General features: G+C 37.5%; 1 protein-coding gene across 3 annotated transcripts in view; it reads left to right on the forward strand.

Annotated features, from left to right (window-relative positions):
• The window catches only part of TMTC2 (transmembrane O-mannosyltransferase targeting cadherins 2), a 237,376-nt gene that overhangs the window by 98,842 nt on the left and 117,627 nt on the right, over window positions 1-20,907 (forward strand). For 2 of the 3 annotated variants that reach the window (XM_064702014.1, XM_064702015.1), the window contains exon 2: window positions 976-1,546. In XM_064702014.1, the coding sequence (XP_064558084.1) occupies window positions 976-1,546 (571 nt within the window). Of the gene's footprint in view, window positions 1-975; window positions 1,547-3,162; window positions 3,182-20,907 lie in introns of those variants that run through there. The other variant, XM_064702016.1, reaches the window with a different exon arrangement.

Below are 20,907 nucleotides of genomic sequence, written 5' to 3' on the forward strand. Positions count from 1 at the left end.
ATGGTAAGCTCGGTAGTAACAACAATGCATCTTTAAATAATTGCTTAAATACAAGTAACTAATTAAATTCTAGTCATCTCTTTGCACTAAGCAGGTCTCACACCTTCTCCCACTGCATAAATTTAAATGCAAATCTTTGGATTTGTACGAACACTATGGGAGACAGATTTTTACAGTAACGAATTAGACTTGGAGACTGCTAATGGCTGGCATGAGTTCTTGCCAGTGTGGTTGTAAGCATAAATGCTGAAAGCTGCAGCGCTTTTTTTAAATCAAACTGACAGACTTGAGTTCATAAGCTAATACAATGTAAAAATTTTTTTTCCCTTAAATTGGAAATACAACAAATTTAAAAAGAAAATGTATTTTCATATGTGAAATATTCTGCTGTCTGTCTTCAGCAAGGTGTTCCAGAAAATGTTGTAAGTCAAAATATGCACAAGACAATTATGCAAGGCCCTGTCCAGAAGCAGAAAATTGCTCACTCCTAACAACTTCTATATTTATTGTTTAGCTATGTTAGCAAAATCCATTCCAAAATCTAAATTAAAATTTCAGTATAAAAGGACAGTTGGGGTTTTATTTCTGATATACTGGAAAATCCATTGTTTCAACAATAATGTTTGCAAGATTTTAATATTTCTTTTACATTTTAATTACAACTCATCAAATCTTAACTGATTACTGCTGGGTTAGACTCAGAAGAATGTCACTGAAGGGTGTTTTAATTTAACAGAAACAGTGTAATGTCTGTTTCTAATGTTTTAAAAGCCAATTTATATGGAAATTTTGCTCTAGAAGGAAGTCAATACATACATAGTTTTTAACACCTCCTGTTAAAATTCAAAACTTGAATTGAAGCAGCACCAAAGCAATGTCATTTTTTTCATGTAGCAGTGTGATTGCATTTTCACAACCTTTTCATTTGTAGCCATTTTCTAGTGTTAAAATGAAGTTTTTATTTGTCTTTTGTAGTCGAGCTATCAAGACAAACCAGGACCTTTTACCCGAGACGCCGTGGATCCATATCTTCTACAATGACTTTTGGGGGACGCTGCTTACTCACAGTGGGAGCCACAAGTCCTACAGACCTCTCTGCACACTTTCCTTCCGCATTAACCATGCTGTTGGGGGAATGGACCCATGGGGCTACCACCTTGTAAATGTCCTCTTACACGCTGCAGTCACTGGCCTTTTCACAAACTTCTCCAGGATTCTCTTTGGCGATGGGTACTGGACCTTGATAGCGGGCCTGCTGTTTGCATCTCATCCCATCCACACGGAAGCCGTAGCAGGGATTGTAGGGAGGGCAGACATTGGAGCCTGCCTCTTCTTTCTGCTTTCCCTCATGTGTTACGTGAAGCACTGCTCTACCAGAGGTTCCTCACCAAGTACTTGGGGCTGGATCTTGGGAGCCGGGCTGTGTGCAGGATGCAGCATGCTGTGGAAGGAGCAAGGAGTGACTGTTCTGGCCATTTCAGCCGTGTACGATATCTTTGTATTTCATCGACTGAAAATGCATCAGATCATTTCTGCTTTATACAAGGTGAGTCTCCTTTGCAGTAAGCTATTTGTGAGGCACCATTCACTGTTAAACAGATGCTAAATTTCTTTTTGAGTACACAGTAATTCTTAGTAGTTTGGTCGACTCCCAGAAATAAGCTCAGATGTTTAATGCTGAAAGAACATTTCAAGAGCTTTAGCGTGGTCTTTTTACATTTTGTTTAAACAATGTGTTATTAGCCATTGCTATTACTCGATGCTGAGGATGGGTGTTTTCAATTACTTTCCTGACTTCCAGCAGCTTCCTCATTCTGTTTGCTGTCAAGCACTGGATATCTGAGTCAAGCACTGGATATCTGACTGCCTTTTGCAAAGAATTCATTCGTGCTCTTATCCTCTTGTATCTTGCAAACTCAGCTTAGTTTGGTCAGGCGTGCAAGTTCGGCAGCTGATATCATCAGCTTTGCTCCCTGAGGCAAAGATAAAACTCTTATTGTTCTAGTTTAACAGAGATGCATAGGACTTGGTGCATGCCTTTGACACGTATTTTTTTCTTCACCCAGTATTGTTGCCTTAATAAAATAGGTATTTCCAATTTTTTAACTTCTTCCCCAGAACAAACAAGTAAAATAAGCAAACAAAAAAACTCACCAAATCCCCTAGCTTCCCACTCAAAAAACTGTGTCTATTTTAGTGATACCCAGAAATCCCAGTTAAAATCAAGAGTCCTTTACAGCATTTGCTGTACAAATGAGTAAGCTGAGTATACATAATTTTCTTTTCAGTAAAATTACCATCTTTCAGAAAAGTACTGTCTTAACAAAAGGACAACAGCATTCCATTTGGACATGCGTTGTCAAATTTTTCAGTGAGATGTAGATTACAAAAATATATTTTGTTTCATTGCTTTGCTTATCTCAAACACCTTGATTTGAAAATTTTGTTTTCTTTTCCAAGTGAATTGAAAAGAAATTGTAGTTTTTGATAAAGCAGTGATAATTTCTGTTTGTACAGACTACATAGCTGTAATATAAAAGGAAAGTAGTAAAACACCTAGTCACTTGTAGTTTCCTCTTAAACTGCTCTAAGGTGTTAACTTAGTTATTGTGCTATTTTCTGAAAAAATGGAAAAGAACAATTTTGTGTATATATATATATATACACACACACAAATTTGGGATTTTTTACTCATGTATAATGACATATGTAAGACCTCTGAATGTCAGTAGCCAAATACTGTATGGTACATTGTGCATCTAACACTGAGCAGAAACAAAGAGGAAACTGATTAAGTTGTTCCATTTATTTTTTCCTTAAAGTACATCTGCAGCAGCAGGCTTTATACTGGAAAGCACAAAGATGAGACTTTTTCAAGTGCTTCAAGGAGTTCAGTTAATAACTCAAGTGTTACCCTGTCTTATGGAATTAAACAGTCATAAAAACATTCATATGACAGAAAATTCTGAACATCTATAAAGTTTTTGTTGTTAAACACTCATTGCTCAAATGAGTGCAGATTGCCAAAATCTTTGCAGATGTTTCTGATAGACTTTTAATTGAGAAAAGCTTGTTCTCACGTTTTTCCTCCTTTTCCTTACCAAGGCCAGAGTAAAATTGGTCCAGAAGAGGCCTGAATGATGCAGGTGAAGCTTCCACATCCTAACTCTGAATGATGCAGGTGAAATCCAAGCTTCCACATCCTAACTTTTTGAACACAAGATCTCTCTTCCTAGGTGTGGAACCCTAAATTTGGATCCCTGGCTTTTGGGGTTTTTTTGCACCCAGTATCAGAGTTGCCTTGGACAGAAAGCTGTTGTCTTTAAGAATTTATTTTTTCATCTGTAATGCTAGACATAGTAATTCTGAATTTTGTAGATTACAGTCTTTATGTAGATTCGATTTTTTCTGGAGACAGTTTTATGGGGAGAGACTACATTGAATGAAAATATGAATATTTCAGTTATTACTAGGCTGCATGTTTCTTGCACACATGTTCAGGCTGAGTGCTGCTCAGCCTGAAAAAATTACAAAGAATTGTCCACGTGCCTGTTCTGGAATTTGTTCTTCATGTTTCCCTAGTGTAATATTGGGAGAGGACGACTTCAGGAGAAAGGGAAAAAAAAAAGACATCAAAAAAGTCAGTCAAGGAAAAAGTTGTAGTCTTTTGCAGTGTGATGGAGGGCAAAAGTGTAGAATGGAGCCAAGGAAGAAAAGAAAATAATTTAAAAGTTGGTTAGCTCAAGCCTGTACTACCTAAGTGATCAGTAACTGAATGCTTTGTAATGGAGCAATAGAAAGGTTCCTGTCCCTTTCAGTCTGCCTAACCTTTAGCTCAGCCCTGTCCAGCTGAGCTGATATAGCTGTTTCCTAGGCTGTGCTGCAAACTGAATGGAGAGGAAATGCAGGAATGCAGGTAAAAAAAAAACAACCTTTAAGCACCATACCCCTCACCCCAAATATCCCAGATACTTCTTTTAGGAGGTACTTTAAAGCTGGATCAGTTCAGTTATATTCAGTCCTTGTCATTGCCCTACAAATAGCTGTGCTAACTAGCAGTGACAGGATAGATGCAGCATGGGCACAGAAACAAGGGATGGAGAGAGATTTGGAGGAGTGGCTGGTTAAGGACCTGGGATTGTGTGATGCCAGACTATGGCTTTCAACTTTGAAAATTATGACATTTCTAGAATATACCACTGGGGAAACTGAGACACAATTATTTATGTTTAAGGAACAATGAAACTACTGACCATCTTCAAGATGCTCAGTAAAGTGTGAACTGGTACAAACAACTTGAAGAATGCTCCAGCAGATGGTAGGATCTGGTGTATTGTGTGACCAGCCTATTTTTTTCCATTGTGTTCTTGTCTTTGGGCCAAATATCCAATGGGTAAAAAATGATGGCTACTACACAATCCAGTTATCATGTGCATCCTGATTTGTCACATTGAGAACATGAAAACATCCCAGTGTAATTAGAGTACACTGGCAGGGCTTCTAAACAAGGTAGCTGCAAAGCTGGACCACTAGCTGAGCAGATTAATGCTAACCCTTATTTAGAAGCTATTCTTGAGGTATCTTAAAAATTTATATTGTAGACACTTATTAAACGATCCAGCTCTTTTCTCTGTCATTTGTGTATTGGTTATTTCAGTAGAATTTGGCTGCTGATTTTTTTTCTGCTGCCAGGTCTTGTATTCCTGTCTGCCTGTGATGCTCTCACTCTGGCTGGAAAAGTTGTCAGTCTGGACTCCATTTCATTTGGTTAGCTCTGTTTTATTCTGATTGACTGACAAGAGGGTACTCACTGTCTTTGAGTCAGAAGATTTTGATGGAATTGTATTTATTGCAATCATAAATGAGTTGTCTGAAATTAGAGTAATTGAGAGTTGTTCTCCTGGGGTGAAGCATTCATTGCGGAAGTAAGTTAAACTTCTGTTTCATTTTTCAGGATTCTAGACCTCGAGTAATTTCCAGTGTAAGTTGCACAGCAGGTATGCAGATTGATTGAGTTGTCAGGTGTGATAGGTATCAGTGATTGTACCTGTCAGCAGCTGGAGTTGTGCAAGTTAAACCACACGACTGGGAGGGGGAGCTTAAATATGGGAGAGAACTGTGATCAAGTTTGTTATTACAGAAAATGTGCAAATACAGAGCTTAATTGTTTTGTACTTAAAATATTCAGCTTGAGTGCAGAAGCATTAATCAACAGTCTTCTGTCCCATTAATAGTAAAAAGCTAATACAAACCCTGTTGTGCTGCTCTTTTTTCATCTTGTGGGTTTTTTAGGCTTTCTTTTGTTTGCTTGGTTGTTTTGTTGTTTTTTTTAAAGCGTGAGTGGATCCAAATAACATTAGCAGTTAAAAAGATGGGCAAATGCATTAAAAGCTCATTTTAAATACAATGGTAATGATAAAGTATTTATTGCTCTGTGGCTGATGTATTAAAAACTGCTGTCCAGAAATAACTAAACCAGATATAACTTGTACTAATGTTGCACTGCTAAAATACAGTAACATTTTACCAGATCAATGTATTGTTAGTATAGGGAGTTTGTTATACCAAAATAAGGAAATGTATCTTTTCCCATCGCATATTTGATTAAAATCTCCCTCCAGGAGGTTTGTCTCACATGTGGAATTAGTTATTGGTGTCTATAGCTTAACATGAACCACAAATTGGATTGAAGGATGCATTATCTAGCCTCCTGTGCTATTATAACAGTATTGGTTTTGTAAAAGGCATTTTTATTGGAGGCCTATATTTTATTTAAGGTAATGATGTAAACCTGGGGCCTCCATAGATGACGTGGTCAACCACCAAACCATATTTTATAAAACTCTGCTTTCTTTTATGGTCTTGGAATGGTCTTAGTTGTGGGTGATACGCTGCTGGGCATTAGATAAAGCTACTGATTTTTGAGAGCACTCTAAACTTCAAGTAGGCCACTTTCTGCATTCTTTAGTCTTTGAAGTTGCTACTTTTAGAACTATTGTGCTTTGAAAAGCAATGTCAAAAACAAAATGCTGCTCTTGATTTAAATTTGCAGTTTTATTCTTTTCTTCTGAGGAGCTCTGAAGCCTTCGTAATGTAGTAGTCAGTGTTGCTTATTGCTCATCTCTTCTCCATTTGCAAGTTGTGCTGTTTTGCAGTAATGTTTCATTGTTATTTAAAATCCGACTCAATGGTTTATTTTCTGCTCATTTTCCACCATCTAATGAATTTTTTATGCTGAACTTACCCAGAGGTCTTGATATTTTGGCACAACTGATTGGAAACATATTATTTTGTAAGTTATTTCTCTTTTGGGTGGGAATAGTCCAGTCTTGTCTCCATGTCTTTGAAGTATAGTATTTACAGTTTTAAGACTGTTAGGGCAGTAGCTACTCCCTTGCAGGACAGACTTCATCCTTGGTCTGGGATATTTAGTAAATATGCTTTTCATAGAGACTGCTTTTATTCCAGGTAAAAATAATAAGTAACTTACAGCTTCAAAACATGACTTGACCTTTCACGGGGTTCATTTTGCCTAACAAGAGTCACATATTCAAGTGCACTGAGCTGTCACATATTGCATTTGTGGGCTGGGTAACCCTTAGCATTTCAAGAACTCTGAAGAGACTGGGGGCTCCATTGCCAGCTGGGGCCCTGTTTATCCCTAGCATCTCTCATTCTGCAGTAGTCAGCTGGGGGTTAATTTTCCTGTCAGCTTTAGGGCTGTACGAAATGCTGAAAATGGTGAGACAAATGTGCCTGTGCATACATTGCTCATATTTGGGGATGAGCCAGCCTGATGCTTTTCTCTTCACTCTGCTGGATGGCAACAGCATGAGGCCTGTGTGGTCTTGAACATCACTTCCCCCACCAGATATTTCCTAGAAAAAATAAGCTTTTTCCAGTTTACTTCTCCCTTGATAATTTCAAGTAGCTAATACTGCTGTTTCCCGTAGTTCCCACAGCTCCTTGCTGCTTTTCTATTTGATCCTGAAATAAGAAAAGCAAGATTGGCCTCCACTGTCTTCTCAAAGATATTGATCTCCTGCAGGTCCCTGTGATGTCAGTGGAGTGGTACTGAATTGGACATCAATATGTATAAATAGCTGTTGTTTCCTGAAAATATTTTCATGGGGTGATTTAAACCACTGGAACGGATCACATATGACAGAAACACAGCATCTTAGGGCAAATTTATCAGAGTCGTATCTTGTGAAAAATGAAAAATCATAAGATGTCCTGCTGAAGTCGCTGACACTGGCATAATACAGACTATATTTTAATATTAAATCTGTAATATCTTCATTGGAATCCCCATTACTTTTATCTATCCACTTGAAGTCTACAGTAATATTTAGGAGCCTGTATTTGAGAATGCTTCTCTAGAAGAATGAAAAAGGCAAAGTCTTCTTTATTAAATAAGTAAATAAAAAAAGAGAGATGGCTTTTCATATTTACAGGAACTGTGGAGAACCGTCAATTTACCAGAGAGGTTAGTTTGCCAGAGAAAGTTTGTTACTATCTTCAGTCCTGCATGAGATTATATTGCATGATAGCATATGAAGTGTGCTGTGGTGCTCCATTCTTCCCTGTTGTGGTTTAACCTCAGCCCCACACAGCTGCTTGCTCACTCCCCTTAGGCTGGGGAAAGGGAAAACTCAGAGACTGAGATAAAGGTAGTTTGACAGGTAAAGCAAAAGCTGTGTGTGCAAGCAAAGCAAGGAATTCATTCACTGGTTCCCATGGACAGGAAGGTGGTCAGCCACATCCAGGAGGGCAGGGCTCTGCCCTTGGGAAGACAGACACCATCCCTCAGAATATCTGCCCCTTCCTGCTTCTTCCCATAGCTTTAAGTGCTGAGCATGATGCCTTATGTCTGAAACATCCCAGTGGTCAGCTGTCCTGGCTGTGCCCCCTCACAGCTCCTCGCTGGTGGGGCAGTGTGAGGGGTAGAAAGAGCCTTGATGCTGTGTGAGCACTGCTCAGCAATAGCTAAAACATCCCTGTGACATCAACACTGTTTCCAGCACAAATCCAAAATAAGCCCCATTTTAACTACTATGAGGAAAATTATCCCAGACAAAACCAGCACATTCTCCCTGGCTTAAAAGGATCTCATTAAGAGGGATAAGGTAAGAAAGTTTCCACAGGCTTTGTATAGTTTTTGTTAGCACTTATTTTTCATTCTGAGGGTACATGCCAATTACTGACATCAACAGCATGACTTTTTCATGATGGCTTTTAATTACAGGATATTGGGGGGCTCACTACTTTAGACTCTACAAGATCTTGGCAAATAATACAAATTGGAAAATGTTACTCTCCTAACTTTTAATGTTTTCATGATATTTAGGAATCAATTGAAAGCACCAAGCTTATCATATTGTCTAACAACTGAGTTTCAGAATATCAGGCATTATTATAGATGTAGGTTTTTCTTCATCTTAGTGACTAGTTAGCTCCTTAATTAAAGAAACTCTGTAAAGCTGTTTTCCCAGAAGCTGAAAACATTCCTGTTTAAGACAGCAGTATTAAAGAACAGTTAAATTTCATGCTTTTTGTTATGGTTAGTCAGTGCTTAATACTTAAATGTATTTTTTGCTCTGATAAGGGGACTTGGGTTTCTGCAAACTTTGAGGGATAAGAAATATATATAGCTTTGGCCAATCTTCAGTTTTCCATTTGTTTACTAGCTAGAAAGCTGTGTTCCTTTCCCCTCTGGCTCTGCTTCTCCCATGGGTCAGTTGACCAGGTACTGGCCGCAGAATGGAAAAAACACCATACAGTGCTAAAGCTCAGTGGTGTTTTAATGAGTTAAACATTTCCTGGTGTAATTCCTTTTGTGCAGATTTGCCTCAGGAATTCTGCCTTTCTGCTTAAACCTGGTTTAGTGCCATGGTTAAAATGCATGCATTCATGGTTGTGTTCCTCAGGTATGGACTGTATTTGTCAAATGCCACACAGAAAGTTTATACCCATACCTGTGTGTTCAATCATAAGTACTTTAGATTGGCCTCCTAATGTCATGTTTAGACACCTAAATGTCCTGGTTTGATGAAGTGTGGAATGCTTGTAGCTCCTGGTGAACTTTACCTAATGAACCCATTGCACTTGGTCAATCACAGGTAAATAGCAAGCGAAACCTGTTACTCCCAGAAGTCAGGGCATACAGTCATAGTGTCAAAAGAGGAAAAACCTGGAAGTATATCCTCAATCAGAATCACATAGATTAGGGAATAGGTGCAGCTTCTGGATGCTCTGAGTTCTGACTTCCAGTTTGTTACAGCACCCTGGGGAAAGATAAGGGGGAAAGATAAGGCTGCTGAGAGTGTGAAGGTCAGGCTGCTGACTTGCTGAGCATCTTAACTGTGGTCATCTAAGTTTCAGCACTGTAGTCCTCTGACTGCTTTGCCCAACTTTATTCTATAGAGCTGCATTTTCAGTTGTCTTCCTAGAGTCCTGCCCAAGAGAAAGCCATTCCTGGTATATCAACACGAGCTCTGCTTCCAAACCTGAGAGAACTTCTTTTGAAGGGACAGACCCATACACAAAACATGAGTCACAAGGGAGAATTTTTCTGATGTTAGGTTTAATTTTGAACTTTCTGACTTATGCTCAGTTTTATTTAAATTATAATGATTTAATGATTACATACATGCTTTTTCTTAGTGAGTGGCTCCAAACATTAACTTATGTAGACAGTTACAATATTAAAAAGAGGGGAAGTACAAGTGTATGAGATTTACAGTGGAAACAGCCAGTGATAGAAGACAGCAAACACTTTTTGGCATATTTACTGGAGGAAGTGAACAATATTTTGTACCTATTGCATGTATTTCTTCCCACCTGCAGTATAGATTAAGTATGGGGAGGGAAGGAACCCTTGCTTGCAATTTTGTAGCTGTCTTTATGGGTCAGTTACTGCAAGGTGAATTTCCAGCCTCACTAACCTTGAATGTCACTTAGAAAAGGGAAGAATCTCTTGATACTATGTGTAGTCCTCATTGGAAGAAAGGGAAAACAAAATATGTTTTATTATTGAGTTTCTAGGAAACTAATTGAAAGTGTGCATGTGGAAATTATGTTAAAAATTATCCAGAAGGTTTTGGGGAGAGACAATTTTTGTACTTGGCATTTAAATGCCAGGTAGAACATATGTACCTTTTAATGATCAGAACTGTAAGACTTTCAAACACGTACACAGATTTTTTTTTTTAAGGCTGTAGATTTGATTAGGTTGTACAAAAGTCAGAACTTCTGTGACATTTAATCACCAAAATCTTGTTTTTCTCGTTGACAATAAAATATGGAAATAAATTCCCATAGCAACAAAGTCTTTAAAGTGTGTGTAGGGACATACTGAATTAATAAAGGCAATGAGAGAGCAAGGGAAAAGAGAGGATAGAATTGTACTGAGTCTCTAAATTCTTCCTCTCCCAGAAAACAGGACTTTGGGGCTTATGGATAAATTTTTTTGCATGTTTTAGTCTGCATGTTTTAAAAGTATCCTGGGCAGCTTGTATTGCTGTAGAGTACAATGGAGATTGCAGCAATAGCAATGTTCATTTAGTAGGGATTTTGGGATTATGGTTTATTCTTAAAATATATGTTTATTATACCTCTATCTCTATACTTGGAAACTTTTCTCTTTAAAACATTATTAAAAGTAGCAAAACATTACCACAAAATAGCTCTCACAAGTTTTAAAGCAGAAGAAATGCCTATTTTATAACTTTAATTCTTGCTTCTTTAGACTATTTCATGTATAGCATTTTTGGCTGTTTGTAATTTGAAATCTGGAAAGTCAGCATTAGTGATCTTGAGGAGTGATTTTTCTTTGTTTCTTTGTTTAAGCAACTACATTTTTACCTCTTCTGATCTGAGCTGTTAGCCAAGAACCTGACAGTTTGTGGCTAATTCTGGTTGAGAATATGGATTGAAAGATACCAGGTTCCATGAATATCCAATCCTGTTTATTTTTAAAGAAAATCCCAATGATGATTTCTTCCAGAACAAAAATTACCTAACTATGTATCTTTATTCCAGTTCAAAACATCTTTCAGCTAGAAGGTACCTGCATAATATATATATTTTTACCTTGCTCTCTTTGCAGTCCTCTGATCTCTTACTGATTCATACACATACAATACCATACCAAACCAACCATCCCCACACCAAGCTAGAAAAGAAAAAAAATCTCCCCAAACAACAAAATTAAAAAATTACCTCAAAACAAACAAAAAACCCCCAACCACATCCCCTCCATATATCTTTATTCTGGTAGTGACATTTTTGCTTGGAAGAGTACAATTAATTTTTTTAGTCAGCTTCTGTAAAAGCTGGCTGACTTCAGGGACCTTGGTACAGATTGCAAAAATGGATTTAAAGGCAAGGTTAGTGAGTAGGGCCCTTGGCTGTCTCATACTAGACTGATACTAGTGCACAAAATTTGAGGCTGGCCAGATGGTACATATCTGCTAGTTTTAAAATTTGACCTAAGTTTTTATGACCTCTCTCTTTGTCAGGACACCTTGTAGTCAAAATAAGTTAGCACTATTGTCATCTCAGGCCTTTCAAAATAAGAAGTGTTAATAATCTGGAGGTAAACTTTGGAAAGTTTTGCTTTGTGTTTTGCAAATATGTAGAATAAATCTTATCAGGAGTTCATCTCTAATAATGAAGTTTGAAAAAAATAAAGAAAAATTCCTTACTTGCTCAAAACTGTGCTTCTTACTTGATGTTAGGATACTTTCAGATAAGACTATGTCCTGGCTGCAGTTGTGGAAGATTACTTGATATCTGTAATACTTCTTCTTACTTCCAGTTACACTTTAGGTACTATATGTAACCCAAATTTTTTTGAAAAAGCAAAACAAGAAAAGAAGACGTAGCACAATTAATATCTATTTCTATTTTAATTATTGGTTTGATAGGTCTGTGTTGATGTATTTTGAATTTTTGTATTGATGTATTTTGAATTTTTGTAAAATGTGATTTCTAAATACAACTTGGATGGATTTAAAAAAGGTGGGTTTTTTAAAATTTTCAGACCAGAAAATTGTTTGCACTCCAGCATAGACCACGATACATCTGGTACTATCTTAGCTGTAGATCCTATTAAATAACCATTTCTGCCTTGGCACTGCCCTGCTCATGGTGTGGCACGTTGTCAGCAGTCTGTGGTCACACTGAAACGAAAAGGGTTGATGTGTCCTTGTGCTCTCAGGTTGGTCTCCAAGGCCATCTGAAATACCCAGATGGCACCTCTGTGCTCTGATAATTACCCCTGGCATCATTAGGTGAAATTCTGAAGATACAGGTGTCAGTGTAGCTTCTTCACTGTTAATCTGCCTGACTCATATTTGTGACTGCAGATCTGCATCCAGTAAGGAGGTGGTATGTCTGTGTAGGAGCTACCTGGCATAGATATCTCCTTCAGTTTTCGCCTGGTTTTCTAGTGGAAATTAATTCAGTCTGAGACTAAAACCTTACTCTGAAGCAGCAGAGATTTATTAGTAGATTTATTAATAAAGACAGTGCTCTTTGACTTAGCCTTTATTGCTCAGTGTTTTTAGCTTCAGGTCTATACCAATCTTAATTAAAATGTTTGCTTTTCTCTCTGTGATATTTAGAATGAAAGAATTAAGTCCAAGTCTTTGGACTGTTTGCTGAAATTATAAGGAAAAAAGGGAGAAAGTAAAGTTCGAAAAAAAGCTCATTGATTGGGAAGTTGAGTGTGTGAAAATTTGGGAACCTGTACAGGTCAAATATCTGTATTAATCGGCAGAATTGCTCTTATCAATCAGATGATATAGCTCCTTTCCTTGGTCCTTATTGTATGCAGTTTGTACTTTTTCTTGTAAATTTTGGCAGAGTAATGAAAAGTGAAATTTTAGAAGATCTTTTTTGATATGTGACCTTCCATTTCATGGCATTGGTGGTTAGCAATGAACGTACTGCCTCCATGGGGTAATAAATTCATGTTTTAATACAGTTACTTGTTTTGCTTGTAGTGCAGCAGACAGCTTCAAACCCTCGGGGAGAGCTTTATAAATCTGTCAGGTGCACTCCTTTGCTGTTTCATCCTCTCGGCATGGTTACAGTATTTTGATTATATGTTATATTACCGTGATACACAAATAATTTAAAATACTAGTATTTCTTCTGGAAAAAGGTATTTGAAAGAACCCTAAATGTATGTGTCTGAAAATGCAGGCTTAACCTTTTTGTGAGTCCCAAAGCCATACTGCTTCACATCAACAGACATCATCTGAGCCTGTCAACATGAAGAGATACAGCAAAATGGCTCAAAAATTTTCTGGTTAGAAATACTTGAAGTTTTTTTTAAGGAAACTAATTTTTCCGTGCATTAATGGAAATAAGTAATTTTTCCTCATTTTCCCCCCCTGTTGATACTGTCAGTAGTTGTGAAAATTTAAGTCTGTCGTGTTTTCTCTAGGTAGTTTTTTGGTAAGCTGATATATTCTGCCAGTAGCTGGCTGCTACAGCCAAATCTTAATTCCAGAAATGCAAATTCCCTGTGAAAGCCTCCTTAGGTGTAAGTGCCCTGGCAGCCAGGAGGGCCAACCCTGTCCTGGGGTCCATCAGGCACAGCATCACAGCTGGGCAAGGGAGGGGATTGTCCCACTCTGCTCTGCACTGGGGCAGCCTCACCTTGAGTGCTGGGGGCAGGTTTGGATGCCATGGTATAAGAAAGATTTTTAACTATTAGAGAGCATCCAAAGGATGGCAACAGAGATGATGAAGAGCCTTGAGTGAAGCCATAGAAGGAGCAGCAGAGGTCACTTGGTCTGCTCAGCCTGGAGGAGACTGAAGGGGGATCTCACTGCTGTTACAACTTCCTCAAGAGAGGAAGAGGAGGGGCAGGCACTGATCTCTTCTCTGTGCTGCCCAGTGACAGGGCCTGAGGGAATGGCCTGATATCAGGGGTGGTTTAGGTTGGATATCAGGAGAAGGTTCTTCAGCCAGAGGGTGGTTGGGCATTGGAGCAGGCTCCCTGGGGAAGTGGTGACAGCACCAAGCCTGACAAAGTTCAAGAAGCATTTGGACAACAGGCACATGGTGTGACTCTTGAGGGTGTTTCTGTGCAGGGCTAAGAGGTGATATTGATGCTTGTGGGTCCCTTTCCATGTGTGGGTCCCCACAGCATATTCTGTGATTCTGTATGTTGTCCTTTTACTAGAACAGAGGATCTGAGAAGGGTAGGGTTTTTTTTTTTGCTTTTGACATACTGTATTCAACCCCTGTGCCTCCTTGCGCCTTGCCCATCTGCTGCAATTTTTATGATGCCAAATGTTTCTTTAACAGGTGCTCTGTTGAGCTCAAATACACATTTGGAACTGGAAGGGGGACCTAATTTTAATGATGTGCAATTTCAAAGTGGCTTTAAGAAATCAGAGTGATTTGCTTCTGAGAAATTGCAATCTAAAACTAATGATCACAGATGTTCACTCAGGTATAAGAAATAATTACCATACCTAAAGTCAGGATACAGCTTTGCCATTCCTATCTTCCACTTAATGCTTCAAAGTATTGCTAAGTTATGCTATTAGCTGTTACTTCAGAAGACTGCCCTTGGGATTGCATTAAAGTGGGTTTATAGTCCTGTGTTTTATGAGGATATATGCAACCATTTAGGAAATACTACCAAAAATTGATTAGAAATATGGATATGAAAAATTGTTTGAAGAAAGTGCCAGTTAATGCAAGTGATTTTTTTGATAAAAGGACAACTGTGTAAAGAAAGTTTGGGTGGTGGTGTTCCAAAATAAAAGCCAGGTGTTAGAAGAGGAATGATTTGAGGGTGCCAGTTGTAAAAGCATGTCCTGCCGTATCTTCCTGAAGATAAGGGTCAGTGAATTCAACCTGAATTCAATCTGTTTGCTGTGGTAGGAGAGAAACTGTTGTTGAAATAGATTTGTGAGCTGTGTCATTCTGCCATAATGCAAGAGTGAAGTTATTTTTGGTATATAACATTTTAATATTTAAAAGCTAAACCTTTTTTCAAAATTTTCTGCACATGAGAGAATTATGGGTAAAAAAGGTTAGAAACCAGACAAAACCGGCATAAAATTGTGGGCTAGATGCCTTTTTTTAAAATAAGGGAAATCAGAAAAAGATTTTCAAGTTTAGCATAATGATGACAGTTCACCGTTAATTTATAAAGAATTGAGTAATATAAACATAATTCTTGAAGGGACTTTCTTTCATGTTCTCTAGCAAGGAATGAACCTCTTACACCAGGTTGTCAGAATATTCCTTCAACTTAAGATGGAAGCCTATTATAAGGTGTGAACAGAGCCAGATCAGAAAGGTTCTTTATCAGGAGGGAAAAAAATAGATAAATTGTGGAAGTGGAATGTGTTCCTAATTCATAGTCTGATATCTTAAGACCTTGTCTTTACCTTCATGCTTTGTTAGAAGGAACATGTCCTATGAAAAAGTCTATCTTAAGGAAAGAGAAGTGTAAATACACGTTATCTGTAGAAGCTTATTAGAAGAAATGTCAGTTCAGACTCTGTCATAAGCACACAACAGGTCAGGCCAAGATGTGATCAAGACTTTTATTTAACTAGTTTCTGCAAAACAGCTCTTTGCTGTAGAAGAACAATACAGGCCAAACCTAAACATTATTAAATTATATGTGCCAAGACTGTAAATTTCCCATAGAAGCCTTTTTTTAGGAAAGACAAAACTCAATTGCTCTCATGTTAGCTCTGTACTGTCCCAAGGACCTAACTCTTTATTCTTTAGAGTGGTCAATGATACCTAAAGCAAAAAAGTTCAAAGTCTTGTCTAAATATATCATCTTTAAAATTCCAGCAAGGAAATGAAGTAGGAAAAAGTTGCTGAACCTGAAAGACCTGCTAATTGCCCTCATATCTCTGAACCATGTGAAGAGTTACTTTGTCAGTAAGACTGAACAGTGTGTATGTTGCTCTGTAGGTCTAGTAGAGTGTCTTATATGAAAAATGAGTTTAAAAAGATGTATTTGACTAATCTTTATACTCTGAACTGTTACTTAGGGAAATGTTAACAACTGATTAGAATGCCTAGACAATTGAATGACAGCAGATTTTTTTGAGTTCAGGGAATAAACTGAAGAACTTACAATGTGCTTTAATATTTTATTGTTTATCTCTGGATATAACAAACTTCTCAGAAAGTTAGGCTGTTGTGTCTCTCTCCTGTCAAGTAAATCATCATAAAAACATGTGTGAAGCACCAGGAGATTCTTACTTCCTCCACCTGTCAATCCTAAAAGGGAAAATATCATCCCTCAAAATTAGTAAATTTTATATTTTTACAGAAAGCTGAAGTCCCCTGCCTTCTGTTTTATGAACTACGTTTTGTATGATGCCACTTCAAAACCAAACCTGTCAGTCTGAAGGTAACATCATTAATGAAAATTGATCAGTCACTATATCTGTAATGCAGTCTTGAGACCCCAGGACACTTCTCAATTAGCAAGCAAGAATAAAGCTTGATGAGATCTACATCACTGAGATAGCTTAAGAAAAACTCAGTGGGAAAAGATAAGCTGACAGTTCTAGAGTCTGATCTGTAAGTGCACACATGACTGCTGGTAGCACATTTCAGGCATGAACCAGTAAAGTGCCATCCTGTCACCCCAGCGCTGTAAGGGGTACCAGGATGTCTGTCACAGTCACTGGGGGCTCCAGGAACCAAGGGAATGGTTCAGCAGCAGAATTCCTTGTGTGCAGGGGCCAGGGGACAACACATTTAGGAGCTTTCTTCTAACAGATTTAGGATGCCAAGTACTGGAAGCAGGTAATTTGCTCTGAGTCAGAGAAACAGAAATATATGAAACCCCATGTCTGGTAATTACAGGTGATTAGCACAATTGTGTTTCCTTCTGAGTATCTTCCTTTTTTAATTCTTGTAGTTTGTATCTGGAAGGAATTTAATTTCAAAACTCTTCCTGATGAAACTTTGAACCTGGAAATTTTAGACATCTCAGTGTTAACTTCTCCCTACCTATAGGAACAATATAATGTTTTTAATATTTTCTTCCCAGTATCCTCCTAAAGCAGGCTCGACAAATGGATGTTAGTTCCAAACTTACTTCTAAAATTTATAGCCTAGCTATAAATGTTGTTTAGGCCAAAATTTAGCACAGATCATAAAGTGACAGAAAATAGGTTTGAAATTCCTGAACTATAAATAAAATTTGCAAATTTTCTATCTCACAGAAGATCTTTAGCAAGTTAACAATCTCTGGGTGGTGTTGTCTCAGGAACTAGTTCTAGAGTAAACATAAAGATTGCATTAATATGCTTGGAATTTCTGTCCACCTTTCTACTTACTTAAGTGTCCATCAGTCAAAGAGAAGCCAATTTGACAAGGGAACAATGTTCTCAAAGGTGAAGCACTTGAAAACTTCATTAAAATTGTAATAGGAATAGAGAAGGGGCAAGCTCCCCTGAGAGAAAAATAATTCAGGAGTGCCTATTTAGATACTGGAAATCCAAGTAGCAGCAACATATTCTGAGTTTTGTATCAGGCAGGAAGCCTCTTGCCACGGTATGTGCATTCAGGGCAAAGCAGGCTTCATTAATGCTAATGTTTGCAAACTAATTGTGTGTAGGTGGCTTACAGGTTTGTTTGTTTTGCACTTCTCCAGAAATACCTAAGGTTTATGCTGATGCACAGTCCTACTCCCCAAGGGCAAAAGTAGAGAGGTATTCTGTTGAAACATCTAAGTTGAGAACAAATTTTTCTTTCAGTCCTCATCACTGATAATCAAAGCCTTCCTCATTCAAAATATTCAGAAACAAATAACTGAATAGGATTTGTCAGAAGGTATGTTTTCAGTCTGGTTTATTTTGTGTGTCTTTTTGTTGTTTATTGTTTTGGGTTTTATTGTTTTTGGTTTTTTTTAAGGCAATGCTCAAAACTGATTAGTCCTCTCTATATGGACCTGTGCTCACTATGACCCAAGTCACATTATATTCTCTTATAATTTTCCTTTCTCTTGCTTTTGCATGGGAATTCCAAAACAATAGTCAGTGTACAGTTTTGGGGCTAGTTTGAATCCTATGCATGTATATGAAAGTTCATTTTATACTTTACAAAGATATATACTTATCAGTTAGCTGAAAGATTCTCCAGTTTGTGACCAAAGTTTTAAATACTTACAGAAGCTATTAAAAATGTTCTTTAGATTTTCTAGAATTTATGAATCACTATATAAAGGAGTGATACTTAATCTTTAGTTTGACACAGAATCACTTAATTCTTTGGTTTTGCCAGTCTGCTTAAAAATGTTACCAAGATGAGAATTAGCAATTGTTTTCCCCCATCTTTTTTCCTTTGTAATGTTTAAGACAGAATATTCTCTGTGGCTACTTTATCAAAGTTCTCAATCCTTTATAAGTTTTCTAAAGCTACTTCAGAGCTTTCAAATAAAATGTGTTTCTTTTTGCTTTGAAAATAAAATAATTGGCAGTAGTTACAGGAAATGCTTCTTGAAAATGGTAAGCAGGTTTTTAAATGTTTTTATATTTTAGAATAATGTATTTAATTTTGCTTTGTTTTCTTAATAGTTATAGAAGCTTTTGTCAATTCTAAAAATATGATGAGGAAAGGGCAAAATAATGTGACTACTCTTCTTGTAGCTGGTTATAACAGAAATTTACTAAAAAAATGAATGTTTATCTCACAGGGCAGTGCAACAAAGTGTAGATTTTCCCCTGAGGAATCTGACAATATTTGCCTTTCCCCTCTCTCTGCTCTAGTATCTGTTAAAATACTTACCATGTGCCAACATACATTAAACTGCTTTGGCAAGATGAGAAGAATTTTTAAGCATCTTAGGTTCTGTCAGCTTCTACCATTGACCCATTATTACCCTGGACAAATTCATTATTATGGCTAGATTATTTTTCTGTGGATTAGGAATGATAATAGTAGAAATCATGTTTCCATGATTTCCATAAGTAGCTGTCCTCTAAAAAGCTTAATTTCTATAAGCTGGTTTGCTATAAGTTTATTTATATGTTTTTGGAAGTAAGTGGCATTTATGGTGTAGATTCCTCTTTCTTGAAAGATGTGCTCTATTTGGTTTTAGGTTTCAACTTTTATAAAGTTGATAAGAGACCAGCAATTTTAGAAAATGTCTCTTTTGTCCATGAGATTCCCTTACTGAGAAATTTTCCAAATAGGACTTAATCAGAATAAAAGATGTATGGAATATTCAGTCTTACAATTTTGAAGACAATTTGTGCCAAGAAAAGGCCGGGTATTGGAAGAATTTCAGAATATGATAATTTTGTCTAGTGGTAAAATTGAAACTTTGCGATTTTTAATTTTGCACTCTAAATTAAACTCCATTATAAGTGTTGTTTAGTAATTTTTCTAGTTTTCTCTCTTTCAGATTGCATTAAGCCTTCATTCCTCCAAGGTGAATGCCAGTTAAACTAAGTGGTAGATCTTGCCCTTCTTTTGTGCAGGTTAACTGTATCAGACTCCAGTCAGTTTTCTCAAATTGTATAATTTACAATAACTCCGAAGAAAGACTGGAAATACCTTAGTCTTTAGAGAAAAGTGATTTGCATATATATATATATATATAAAATTTTTGGAGGAAATATCTGTGCTGTTCAGTGGTAAGTTTCTTCATTCATGTTTTATCTGCTGCAGTGGCCACTGTAGTGTTGTGAAAACCTGTTCTATCTCCATACTTCTGTCAAGAGGTCTTGCAGTTACTCATCAGCAGTTCAGTCTTTGCTGGAGCTGTGTTAGTTGGGCACAGTGGAGGTTTTCTCTTGAAGTGGTGGTTGTTTCCCACCTGCACAGGTCCTTGCTGCTCTGGGGCCTCAGTGGGTCATGTTTGCCTGTTATGCCAGATGTGCAATCCATTAGGAATTTGCACTGCCACATTTCACACATACTTAACGAAAGATTTCTGTGAAATAGCATGGCTGCTGGCCACCTGGGACAAGGCAAAAATCCAAGGAGGTGCCCAAAGCAAAAGGTCAGATTTCACAAATTGGCCCAGTGCCTCCCCTGCTGCTTCCCTCCTTCTGCTCTCTCTATGAGTGCTGCACCTGATAAAGCACCACCCAGCATTTCCCAGCAGGGTCATGAATCCTGAAAGCCTATCAGGAAATGATTGACAACTTGATGGAAGTGCCTTGGCTCAGCCATGATGGCCAAACCAGGCAGAATTCCCATTAGACATATTTATCTAGGAATTAGTACAATTACTTTAATCCACTGGACAAGTTGTCTAATCTCATAGGTCAACGGAGAAGAAGGTGTCTGTAAGAATGTCAGTGTTGGCAGTGGAACTAACACATACTCATGGTTTTCAGGCGTTGTGGAAAAATTTTGTGAGGTCAGATGATACTTTCTAAATAATTACTGAAATTTGTTAATCTTCTTTAGTTTTTCTTGCAAGACTATGTTTAATGTGTACAACGTGCTTATATGATGTAGAAAAAAAAATGCCTACCTTTGCTTTAAATTATTCATGAAAGTATTTCCTTGATAGTAGGGTCTTATAATAAAATTTTGGAAGACAGCAATATTTTGTACAAGCTCTTTCTCGTTGCCCCATGGCTGTACAAAGCAGGGTCCAAAATGGACATGAGAAGGTAAAAAGAACTAAGCTAATTCCTAAAATAAACTATTCATTCCCAGATATATATGTTACATTTTCCAGGCTCACATTCCTATTTTAGCTTTGTTTCCAGGGTAAAGTCAAGTATGAATTGTCTATCATAGTATCTATGAACAGTGCTCTCTGGCCAAGTACCATGTGCACAACTCTGTCTAGGTAAAAAGGTGGGCTCAGCACTGTCCCAGATGGCTTGGCTGGTCAGTCTCTCAGCAGAGATCCTGCTTTGCAAAGTACAACTCTTGTGG

Source organism: Zonotrichia leucophrys, chromosome 1A, assembly GCF_028769735.1.
Source record: "Zonotrichia leucophrys gambelii isolate GWCS_2022_RI chromosome 1A, RI_Zleu_2.0, whole genome shotgun sequence".
Lineage (NCBI taxonomy): Eukaryota > Metazoa > Chordata > Aves > Passeriformes > Passerellidae > Zonotrichia > Zonotrichia leucophrys.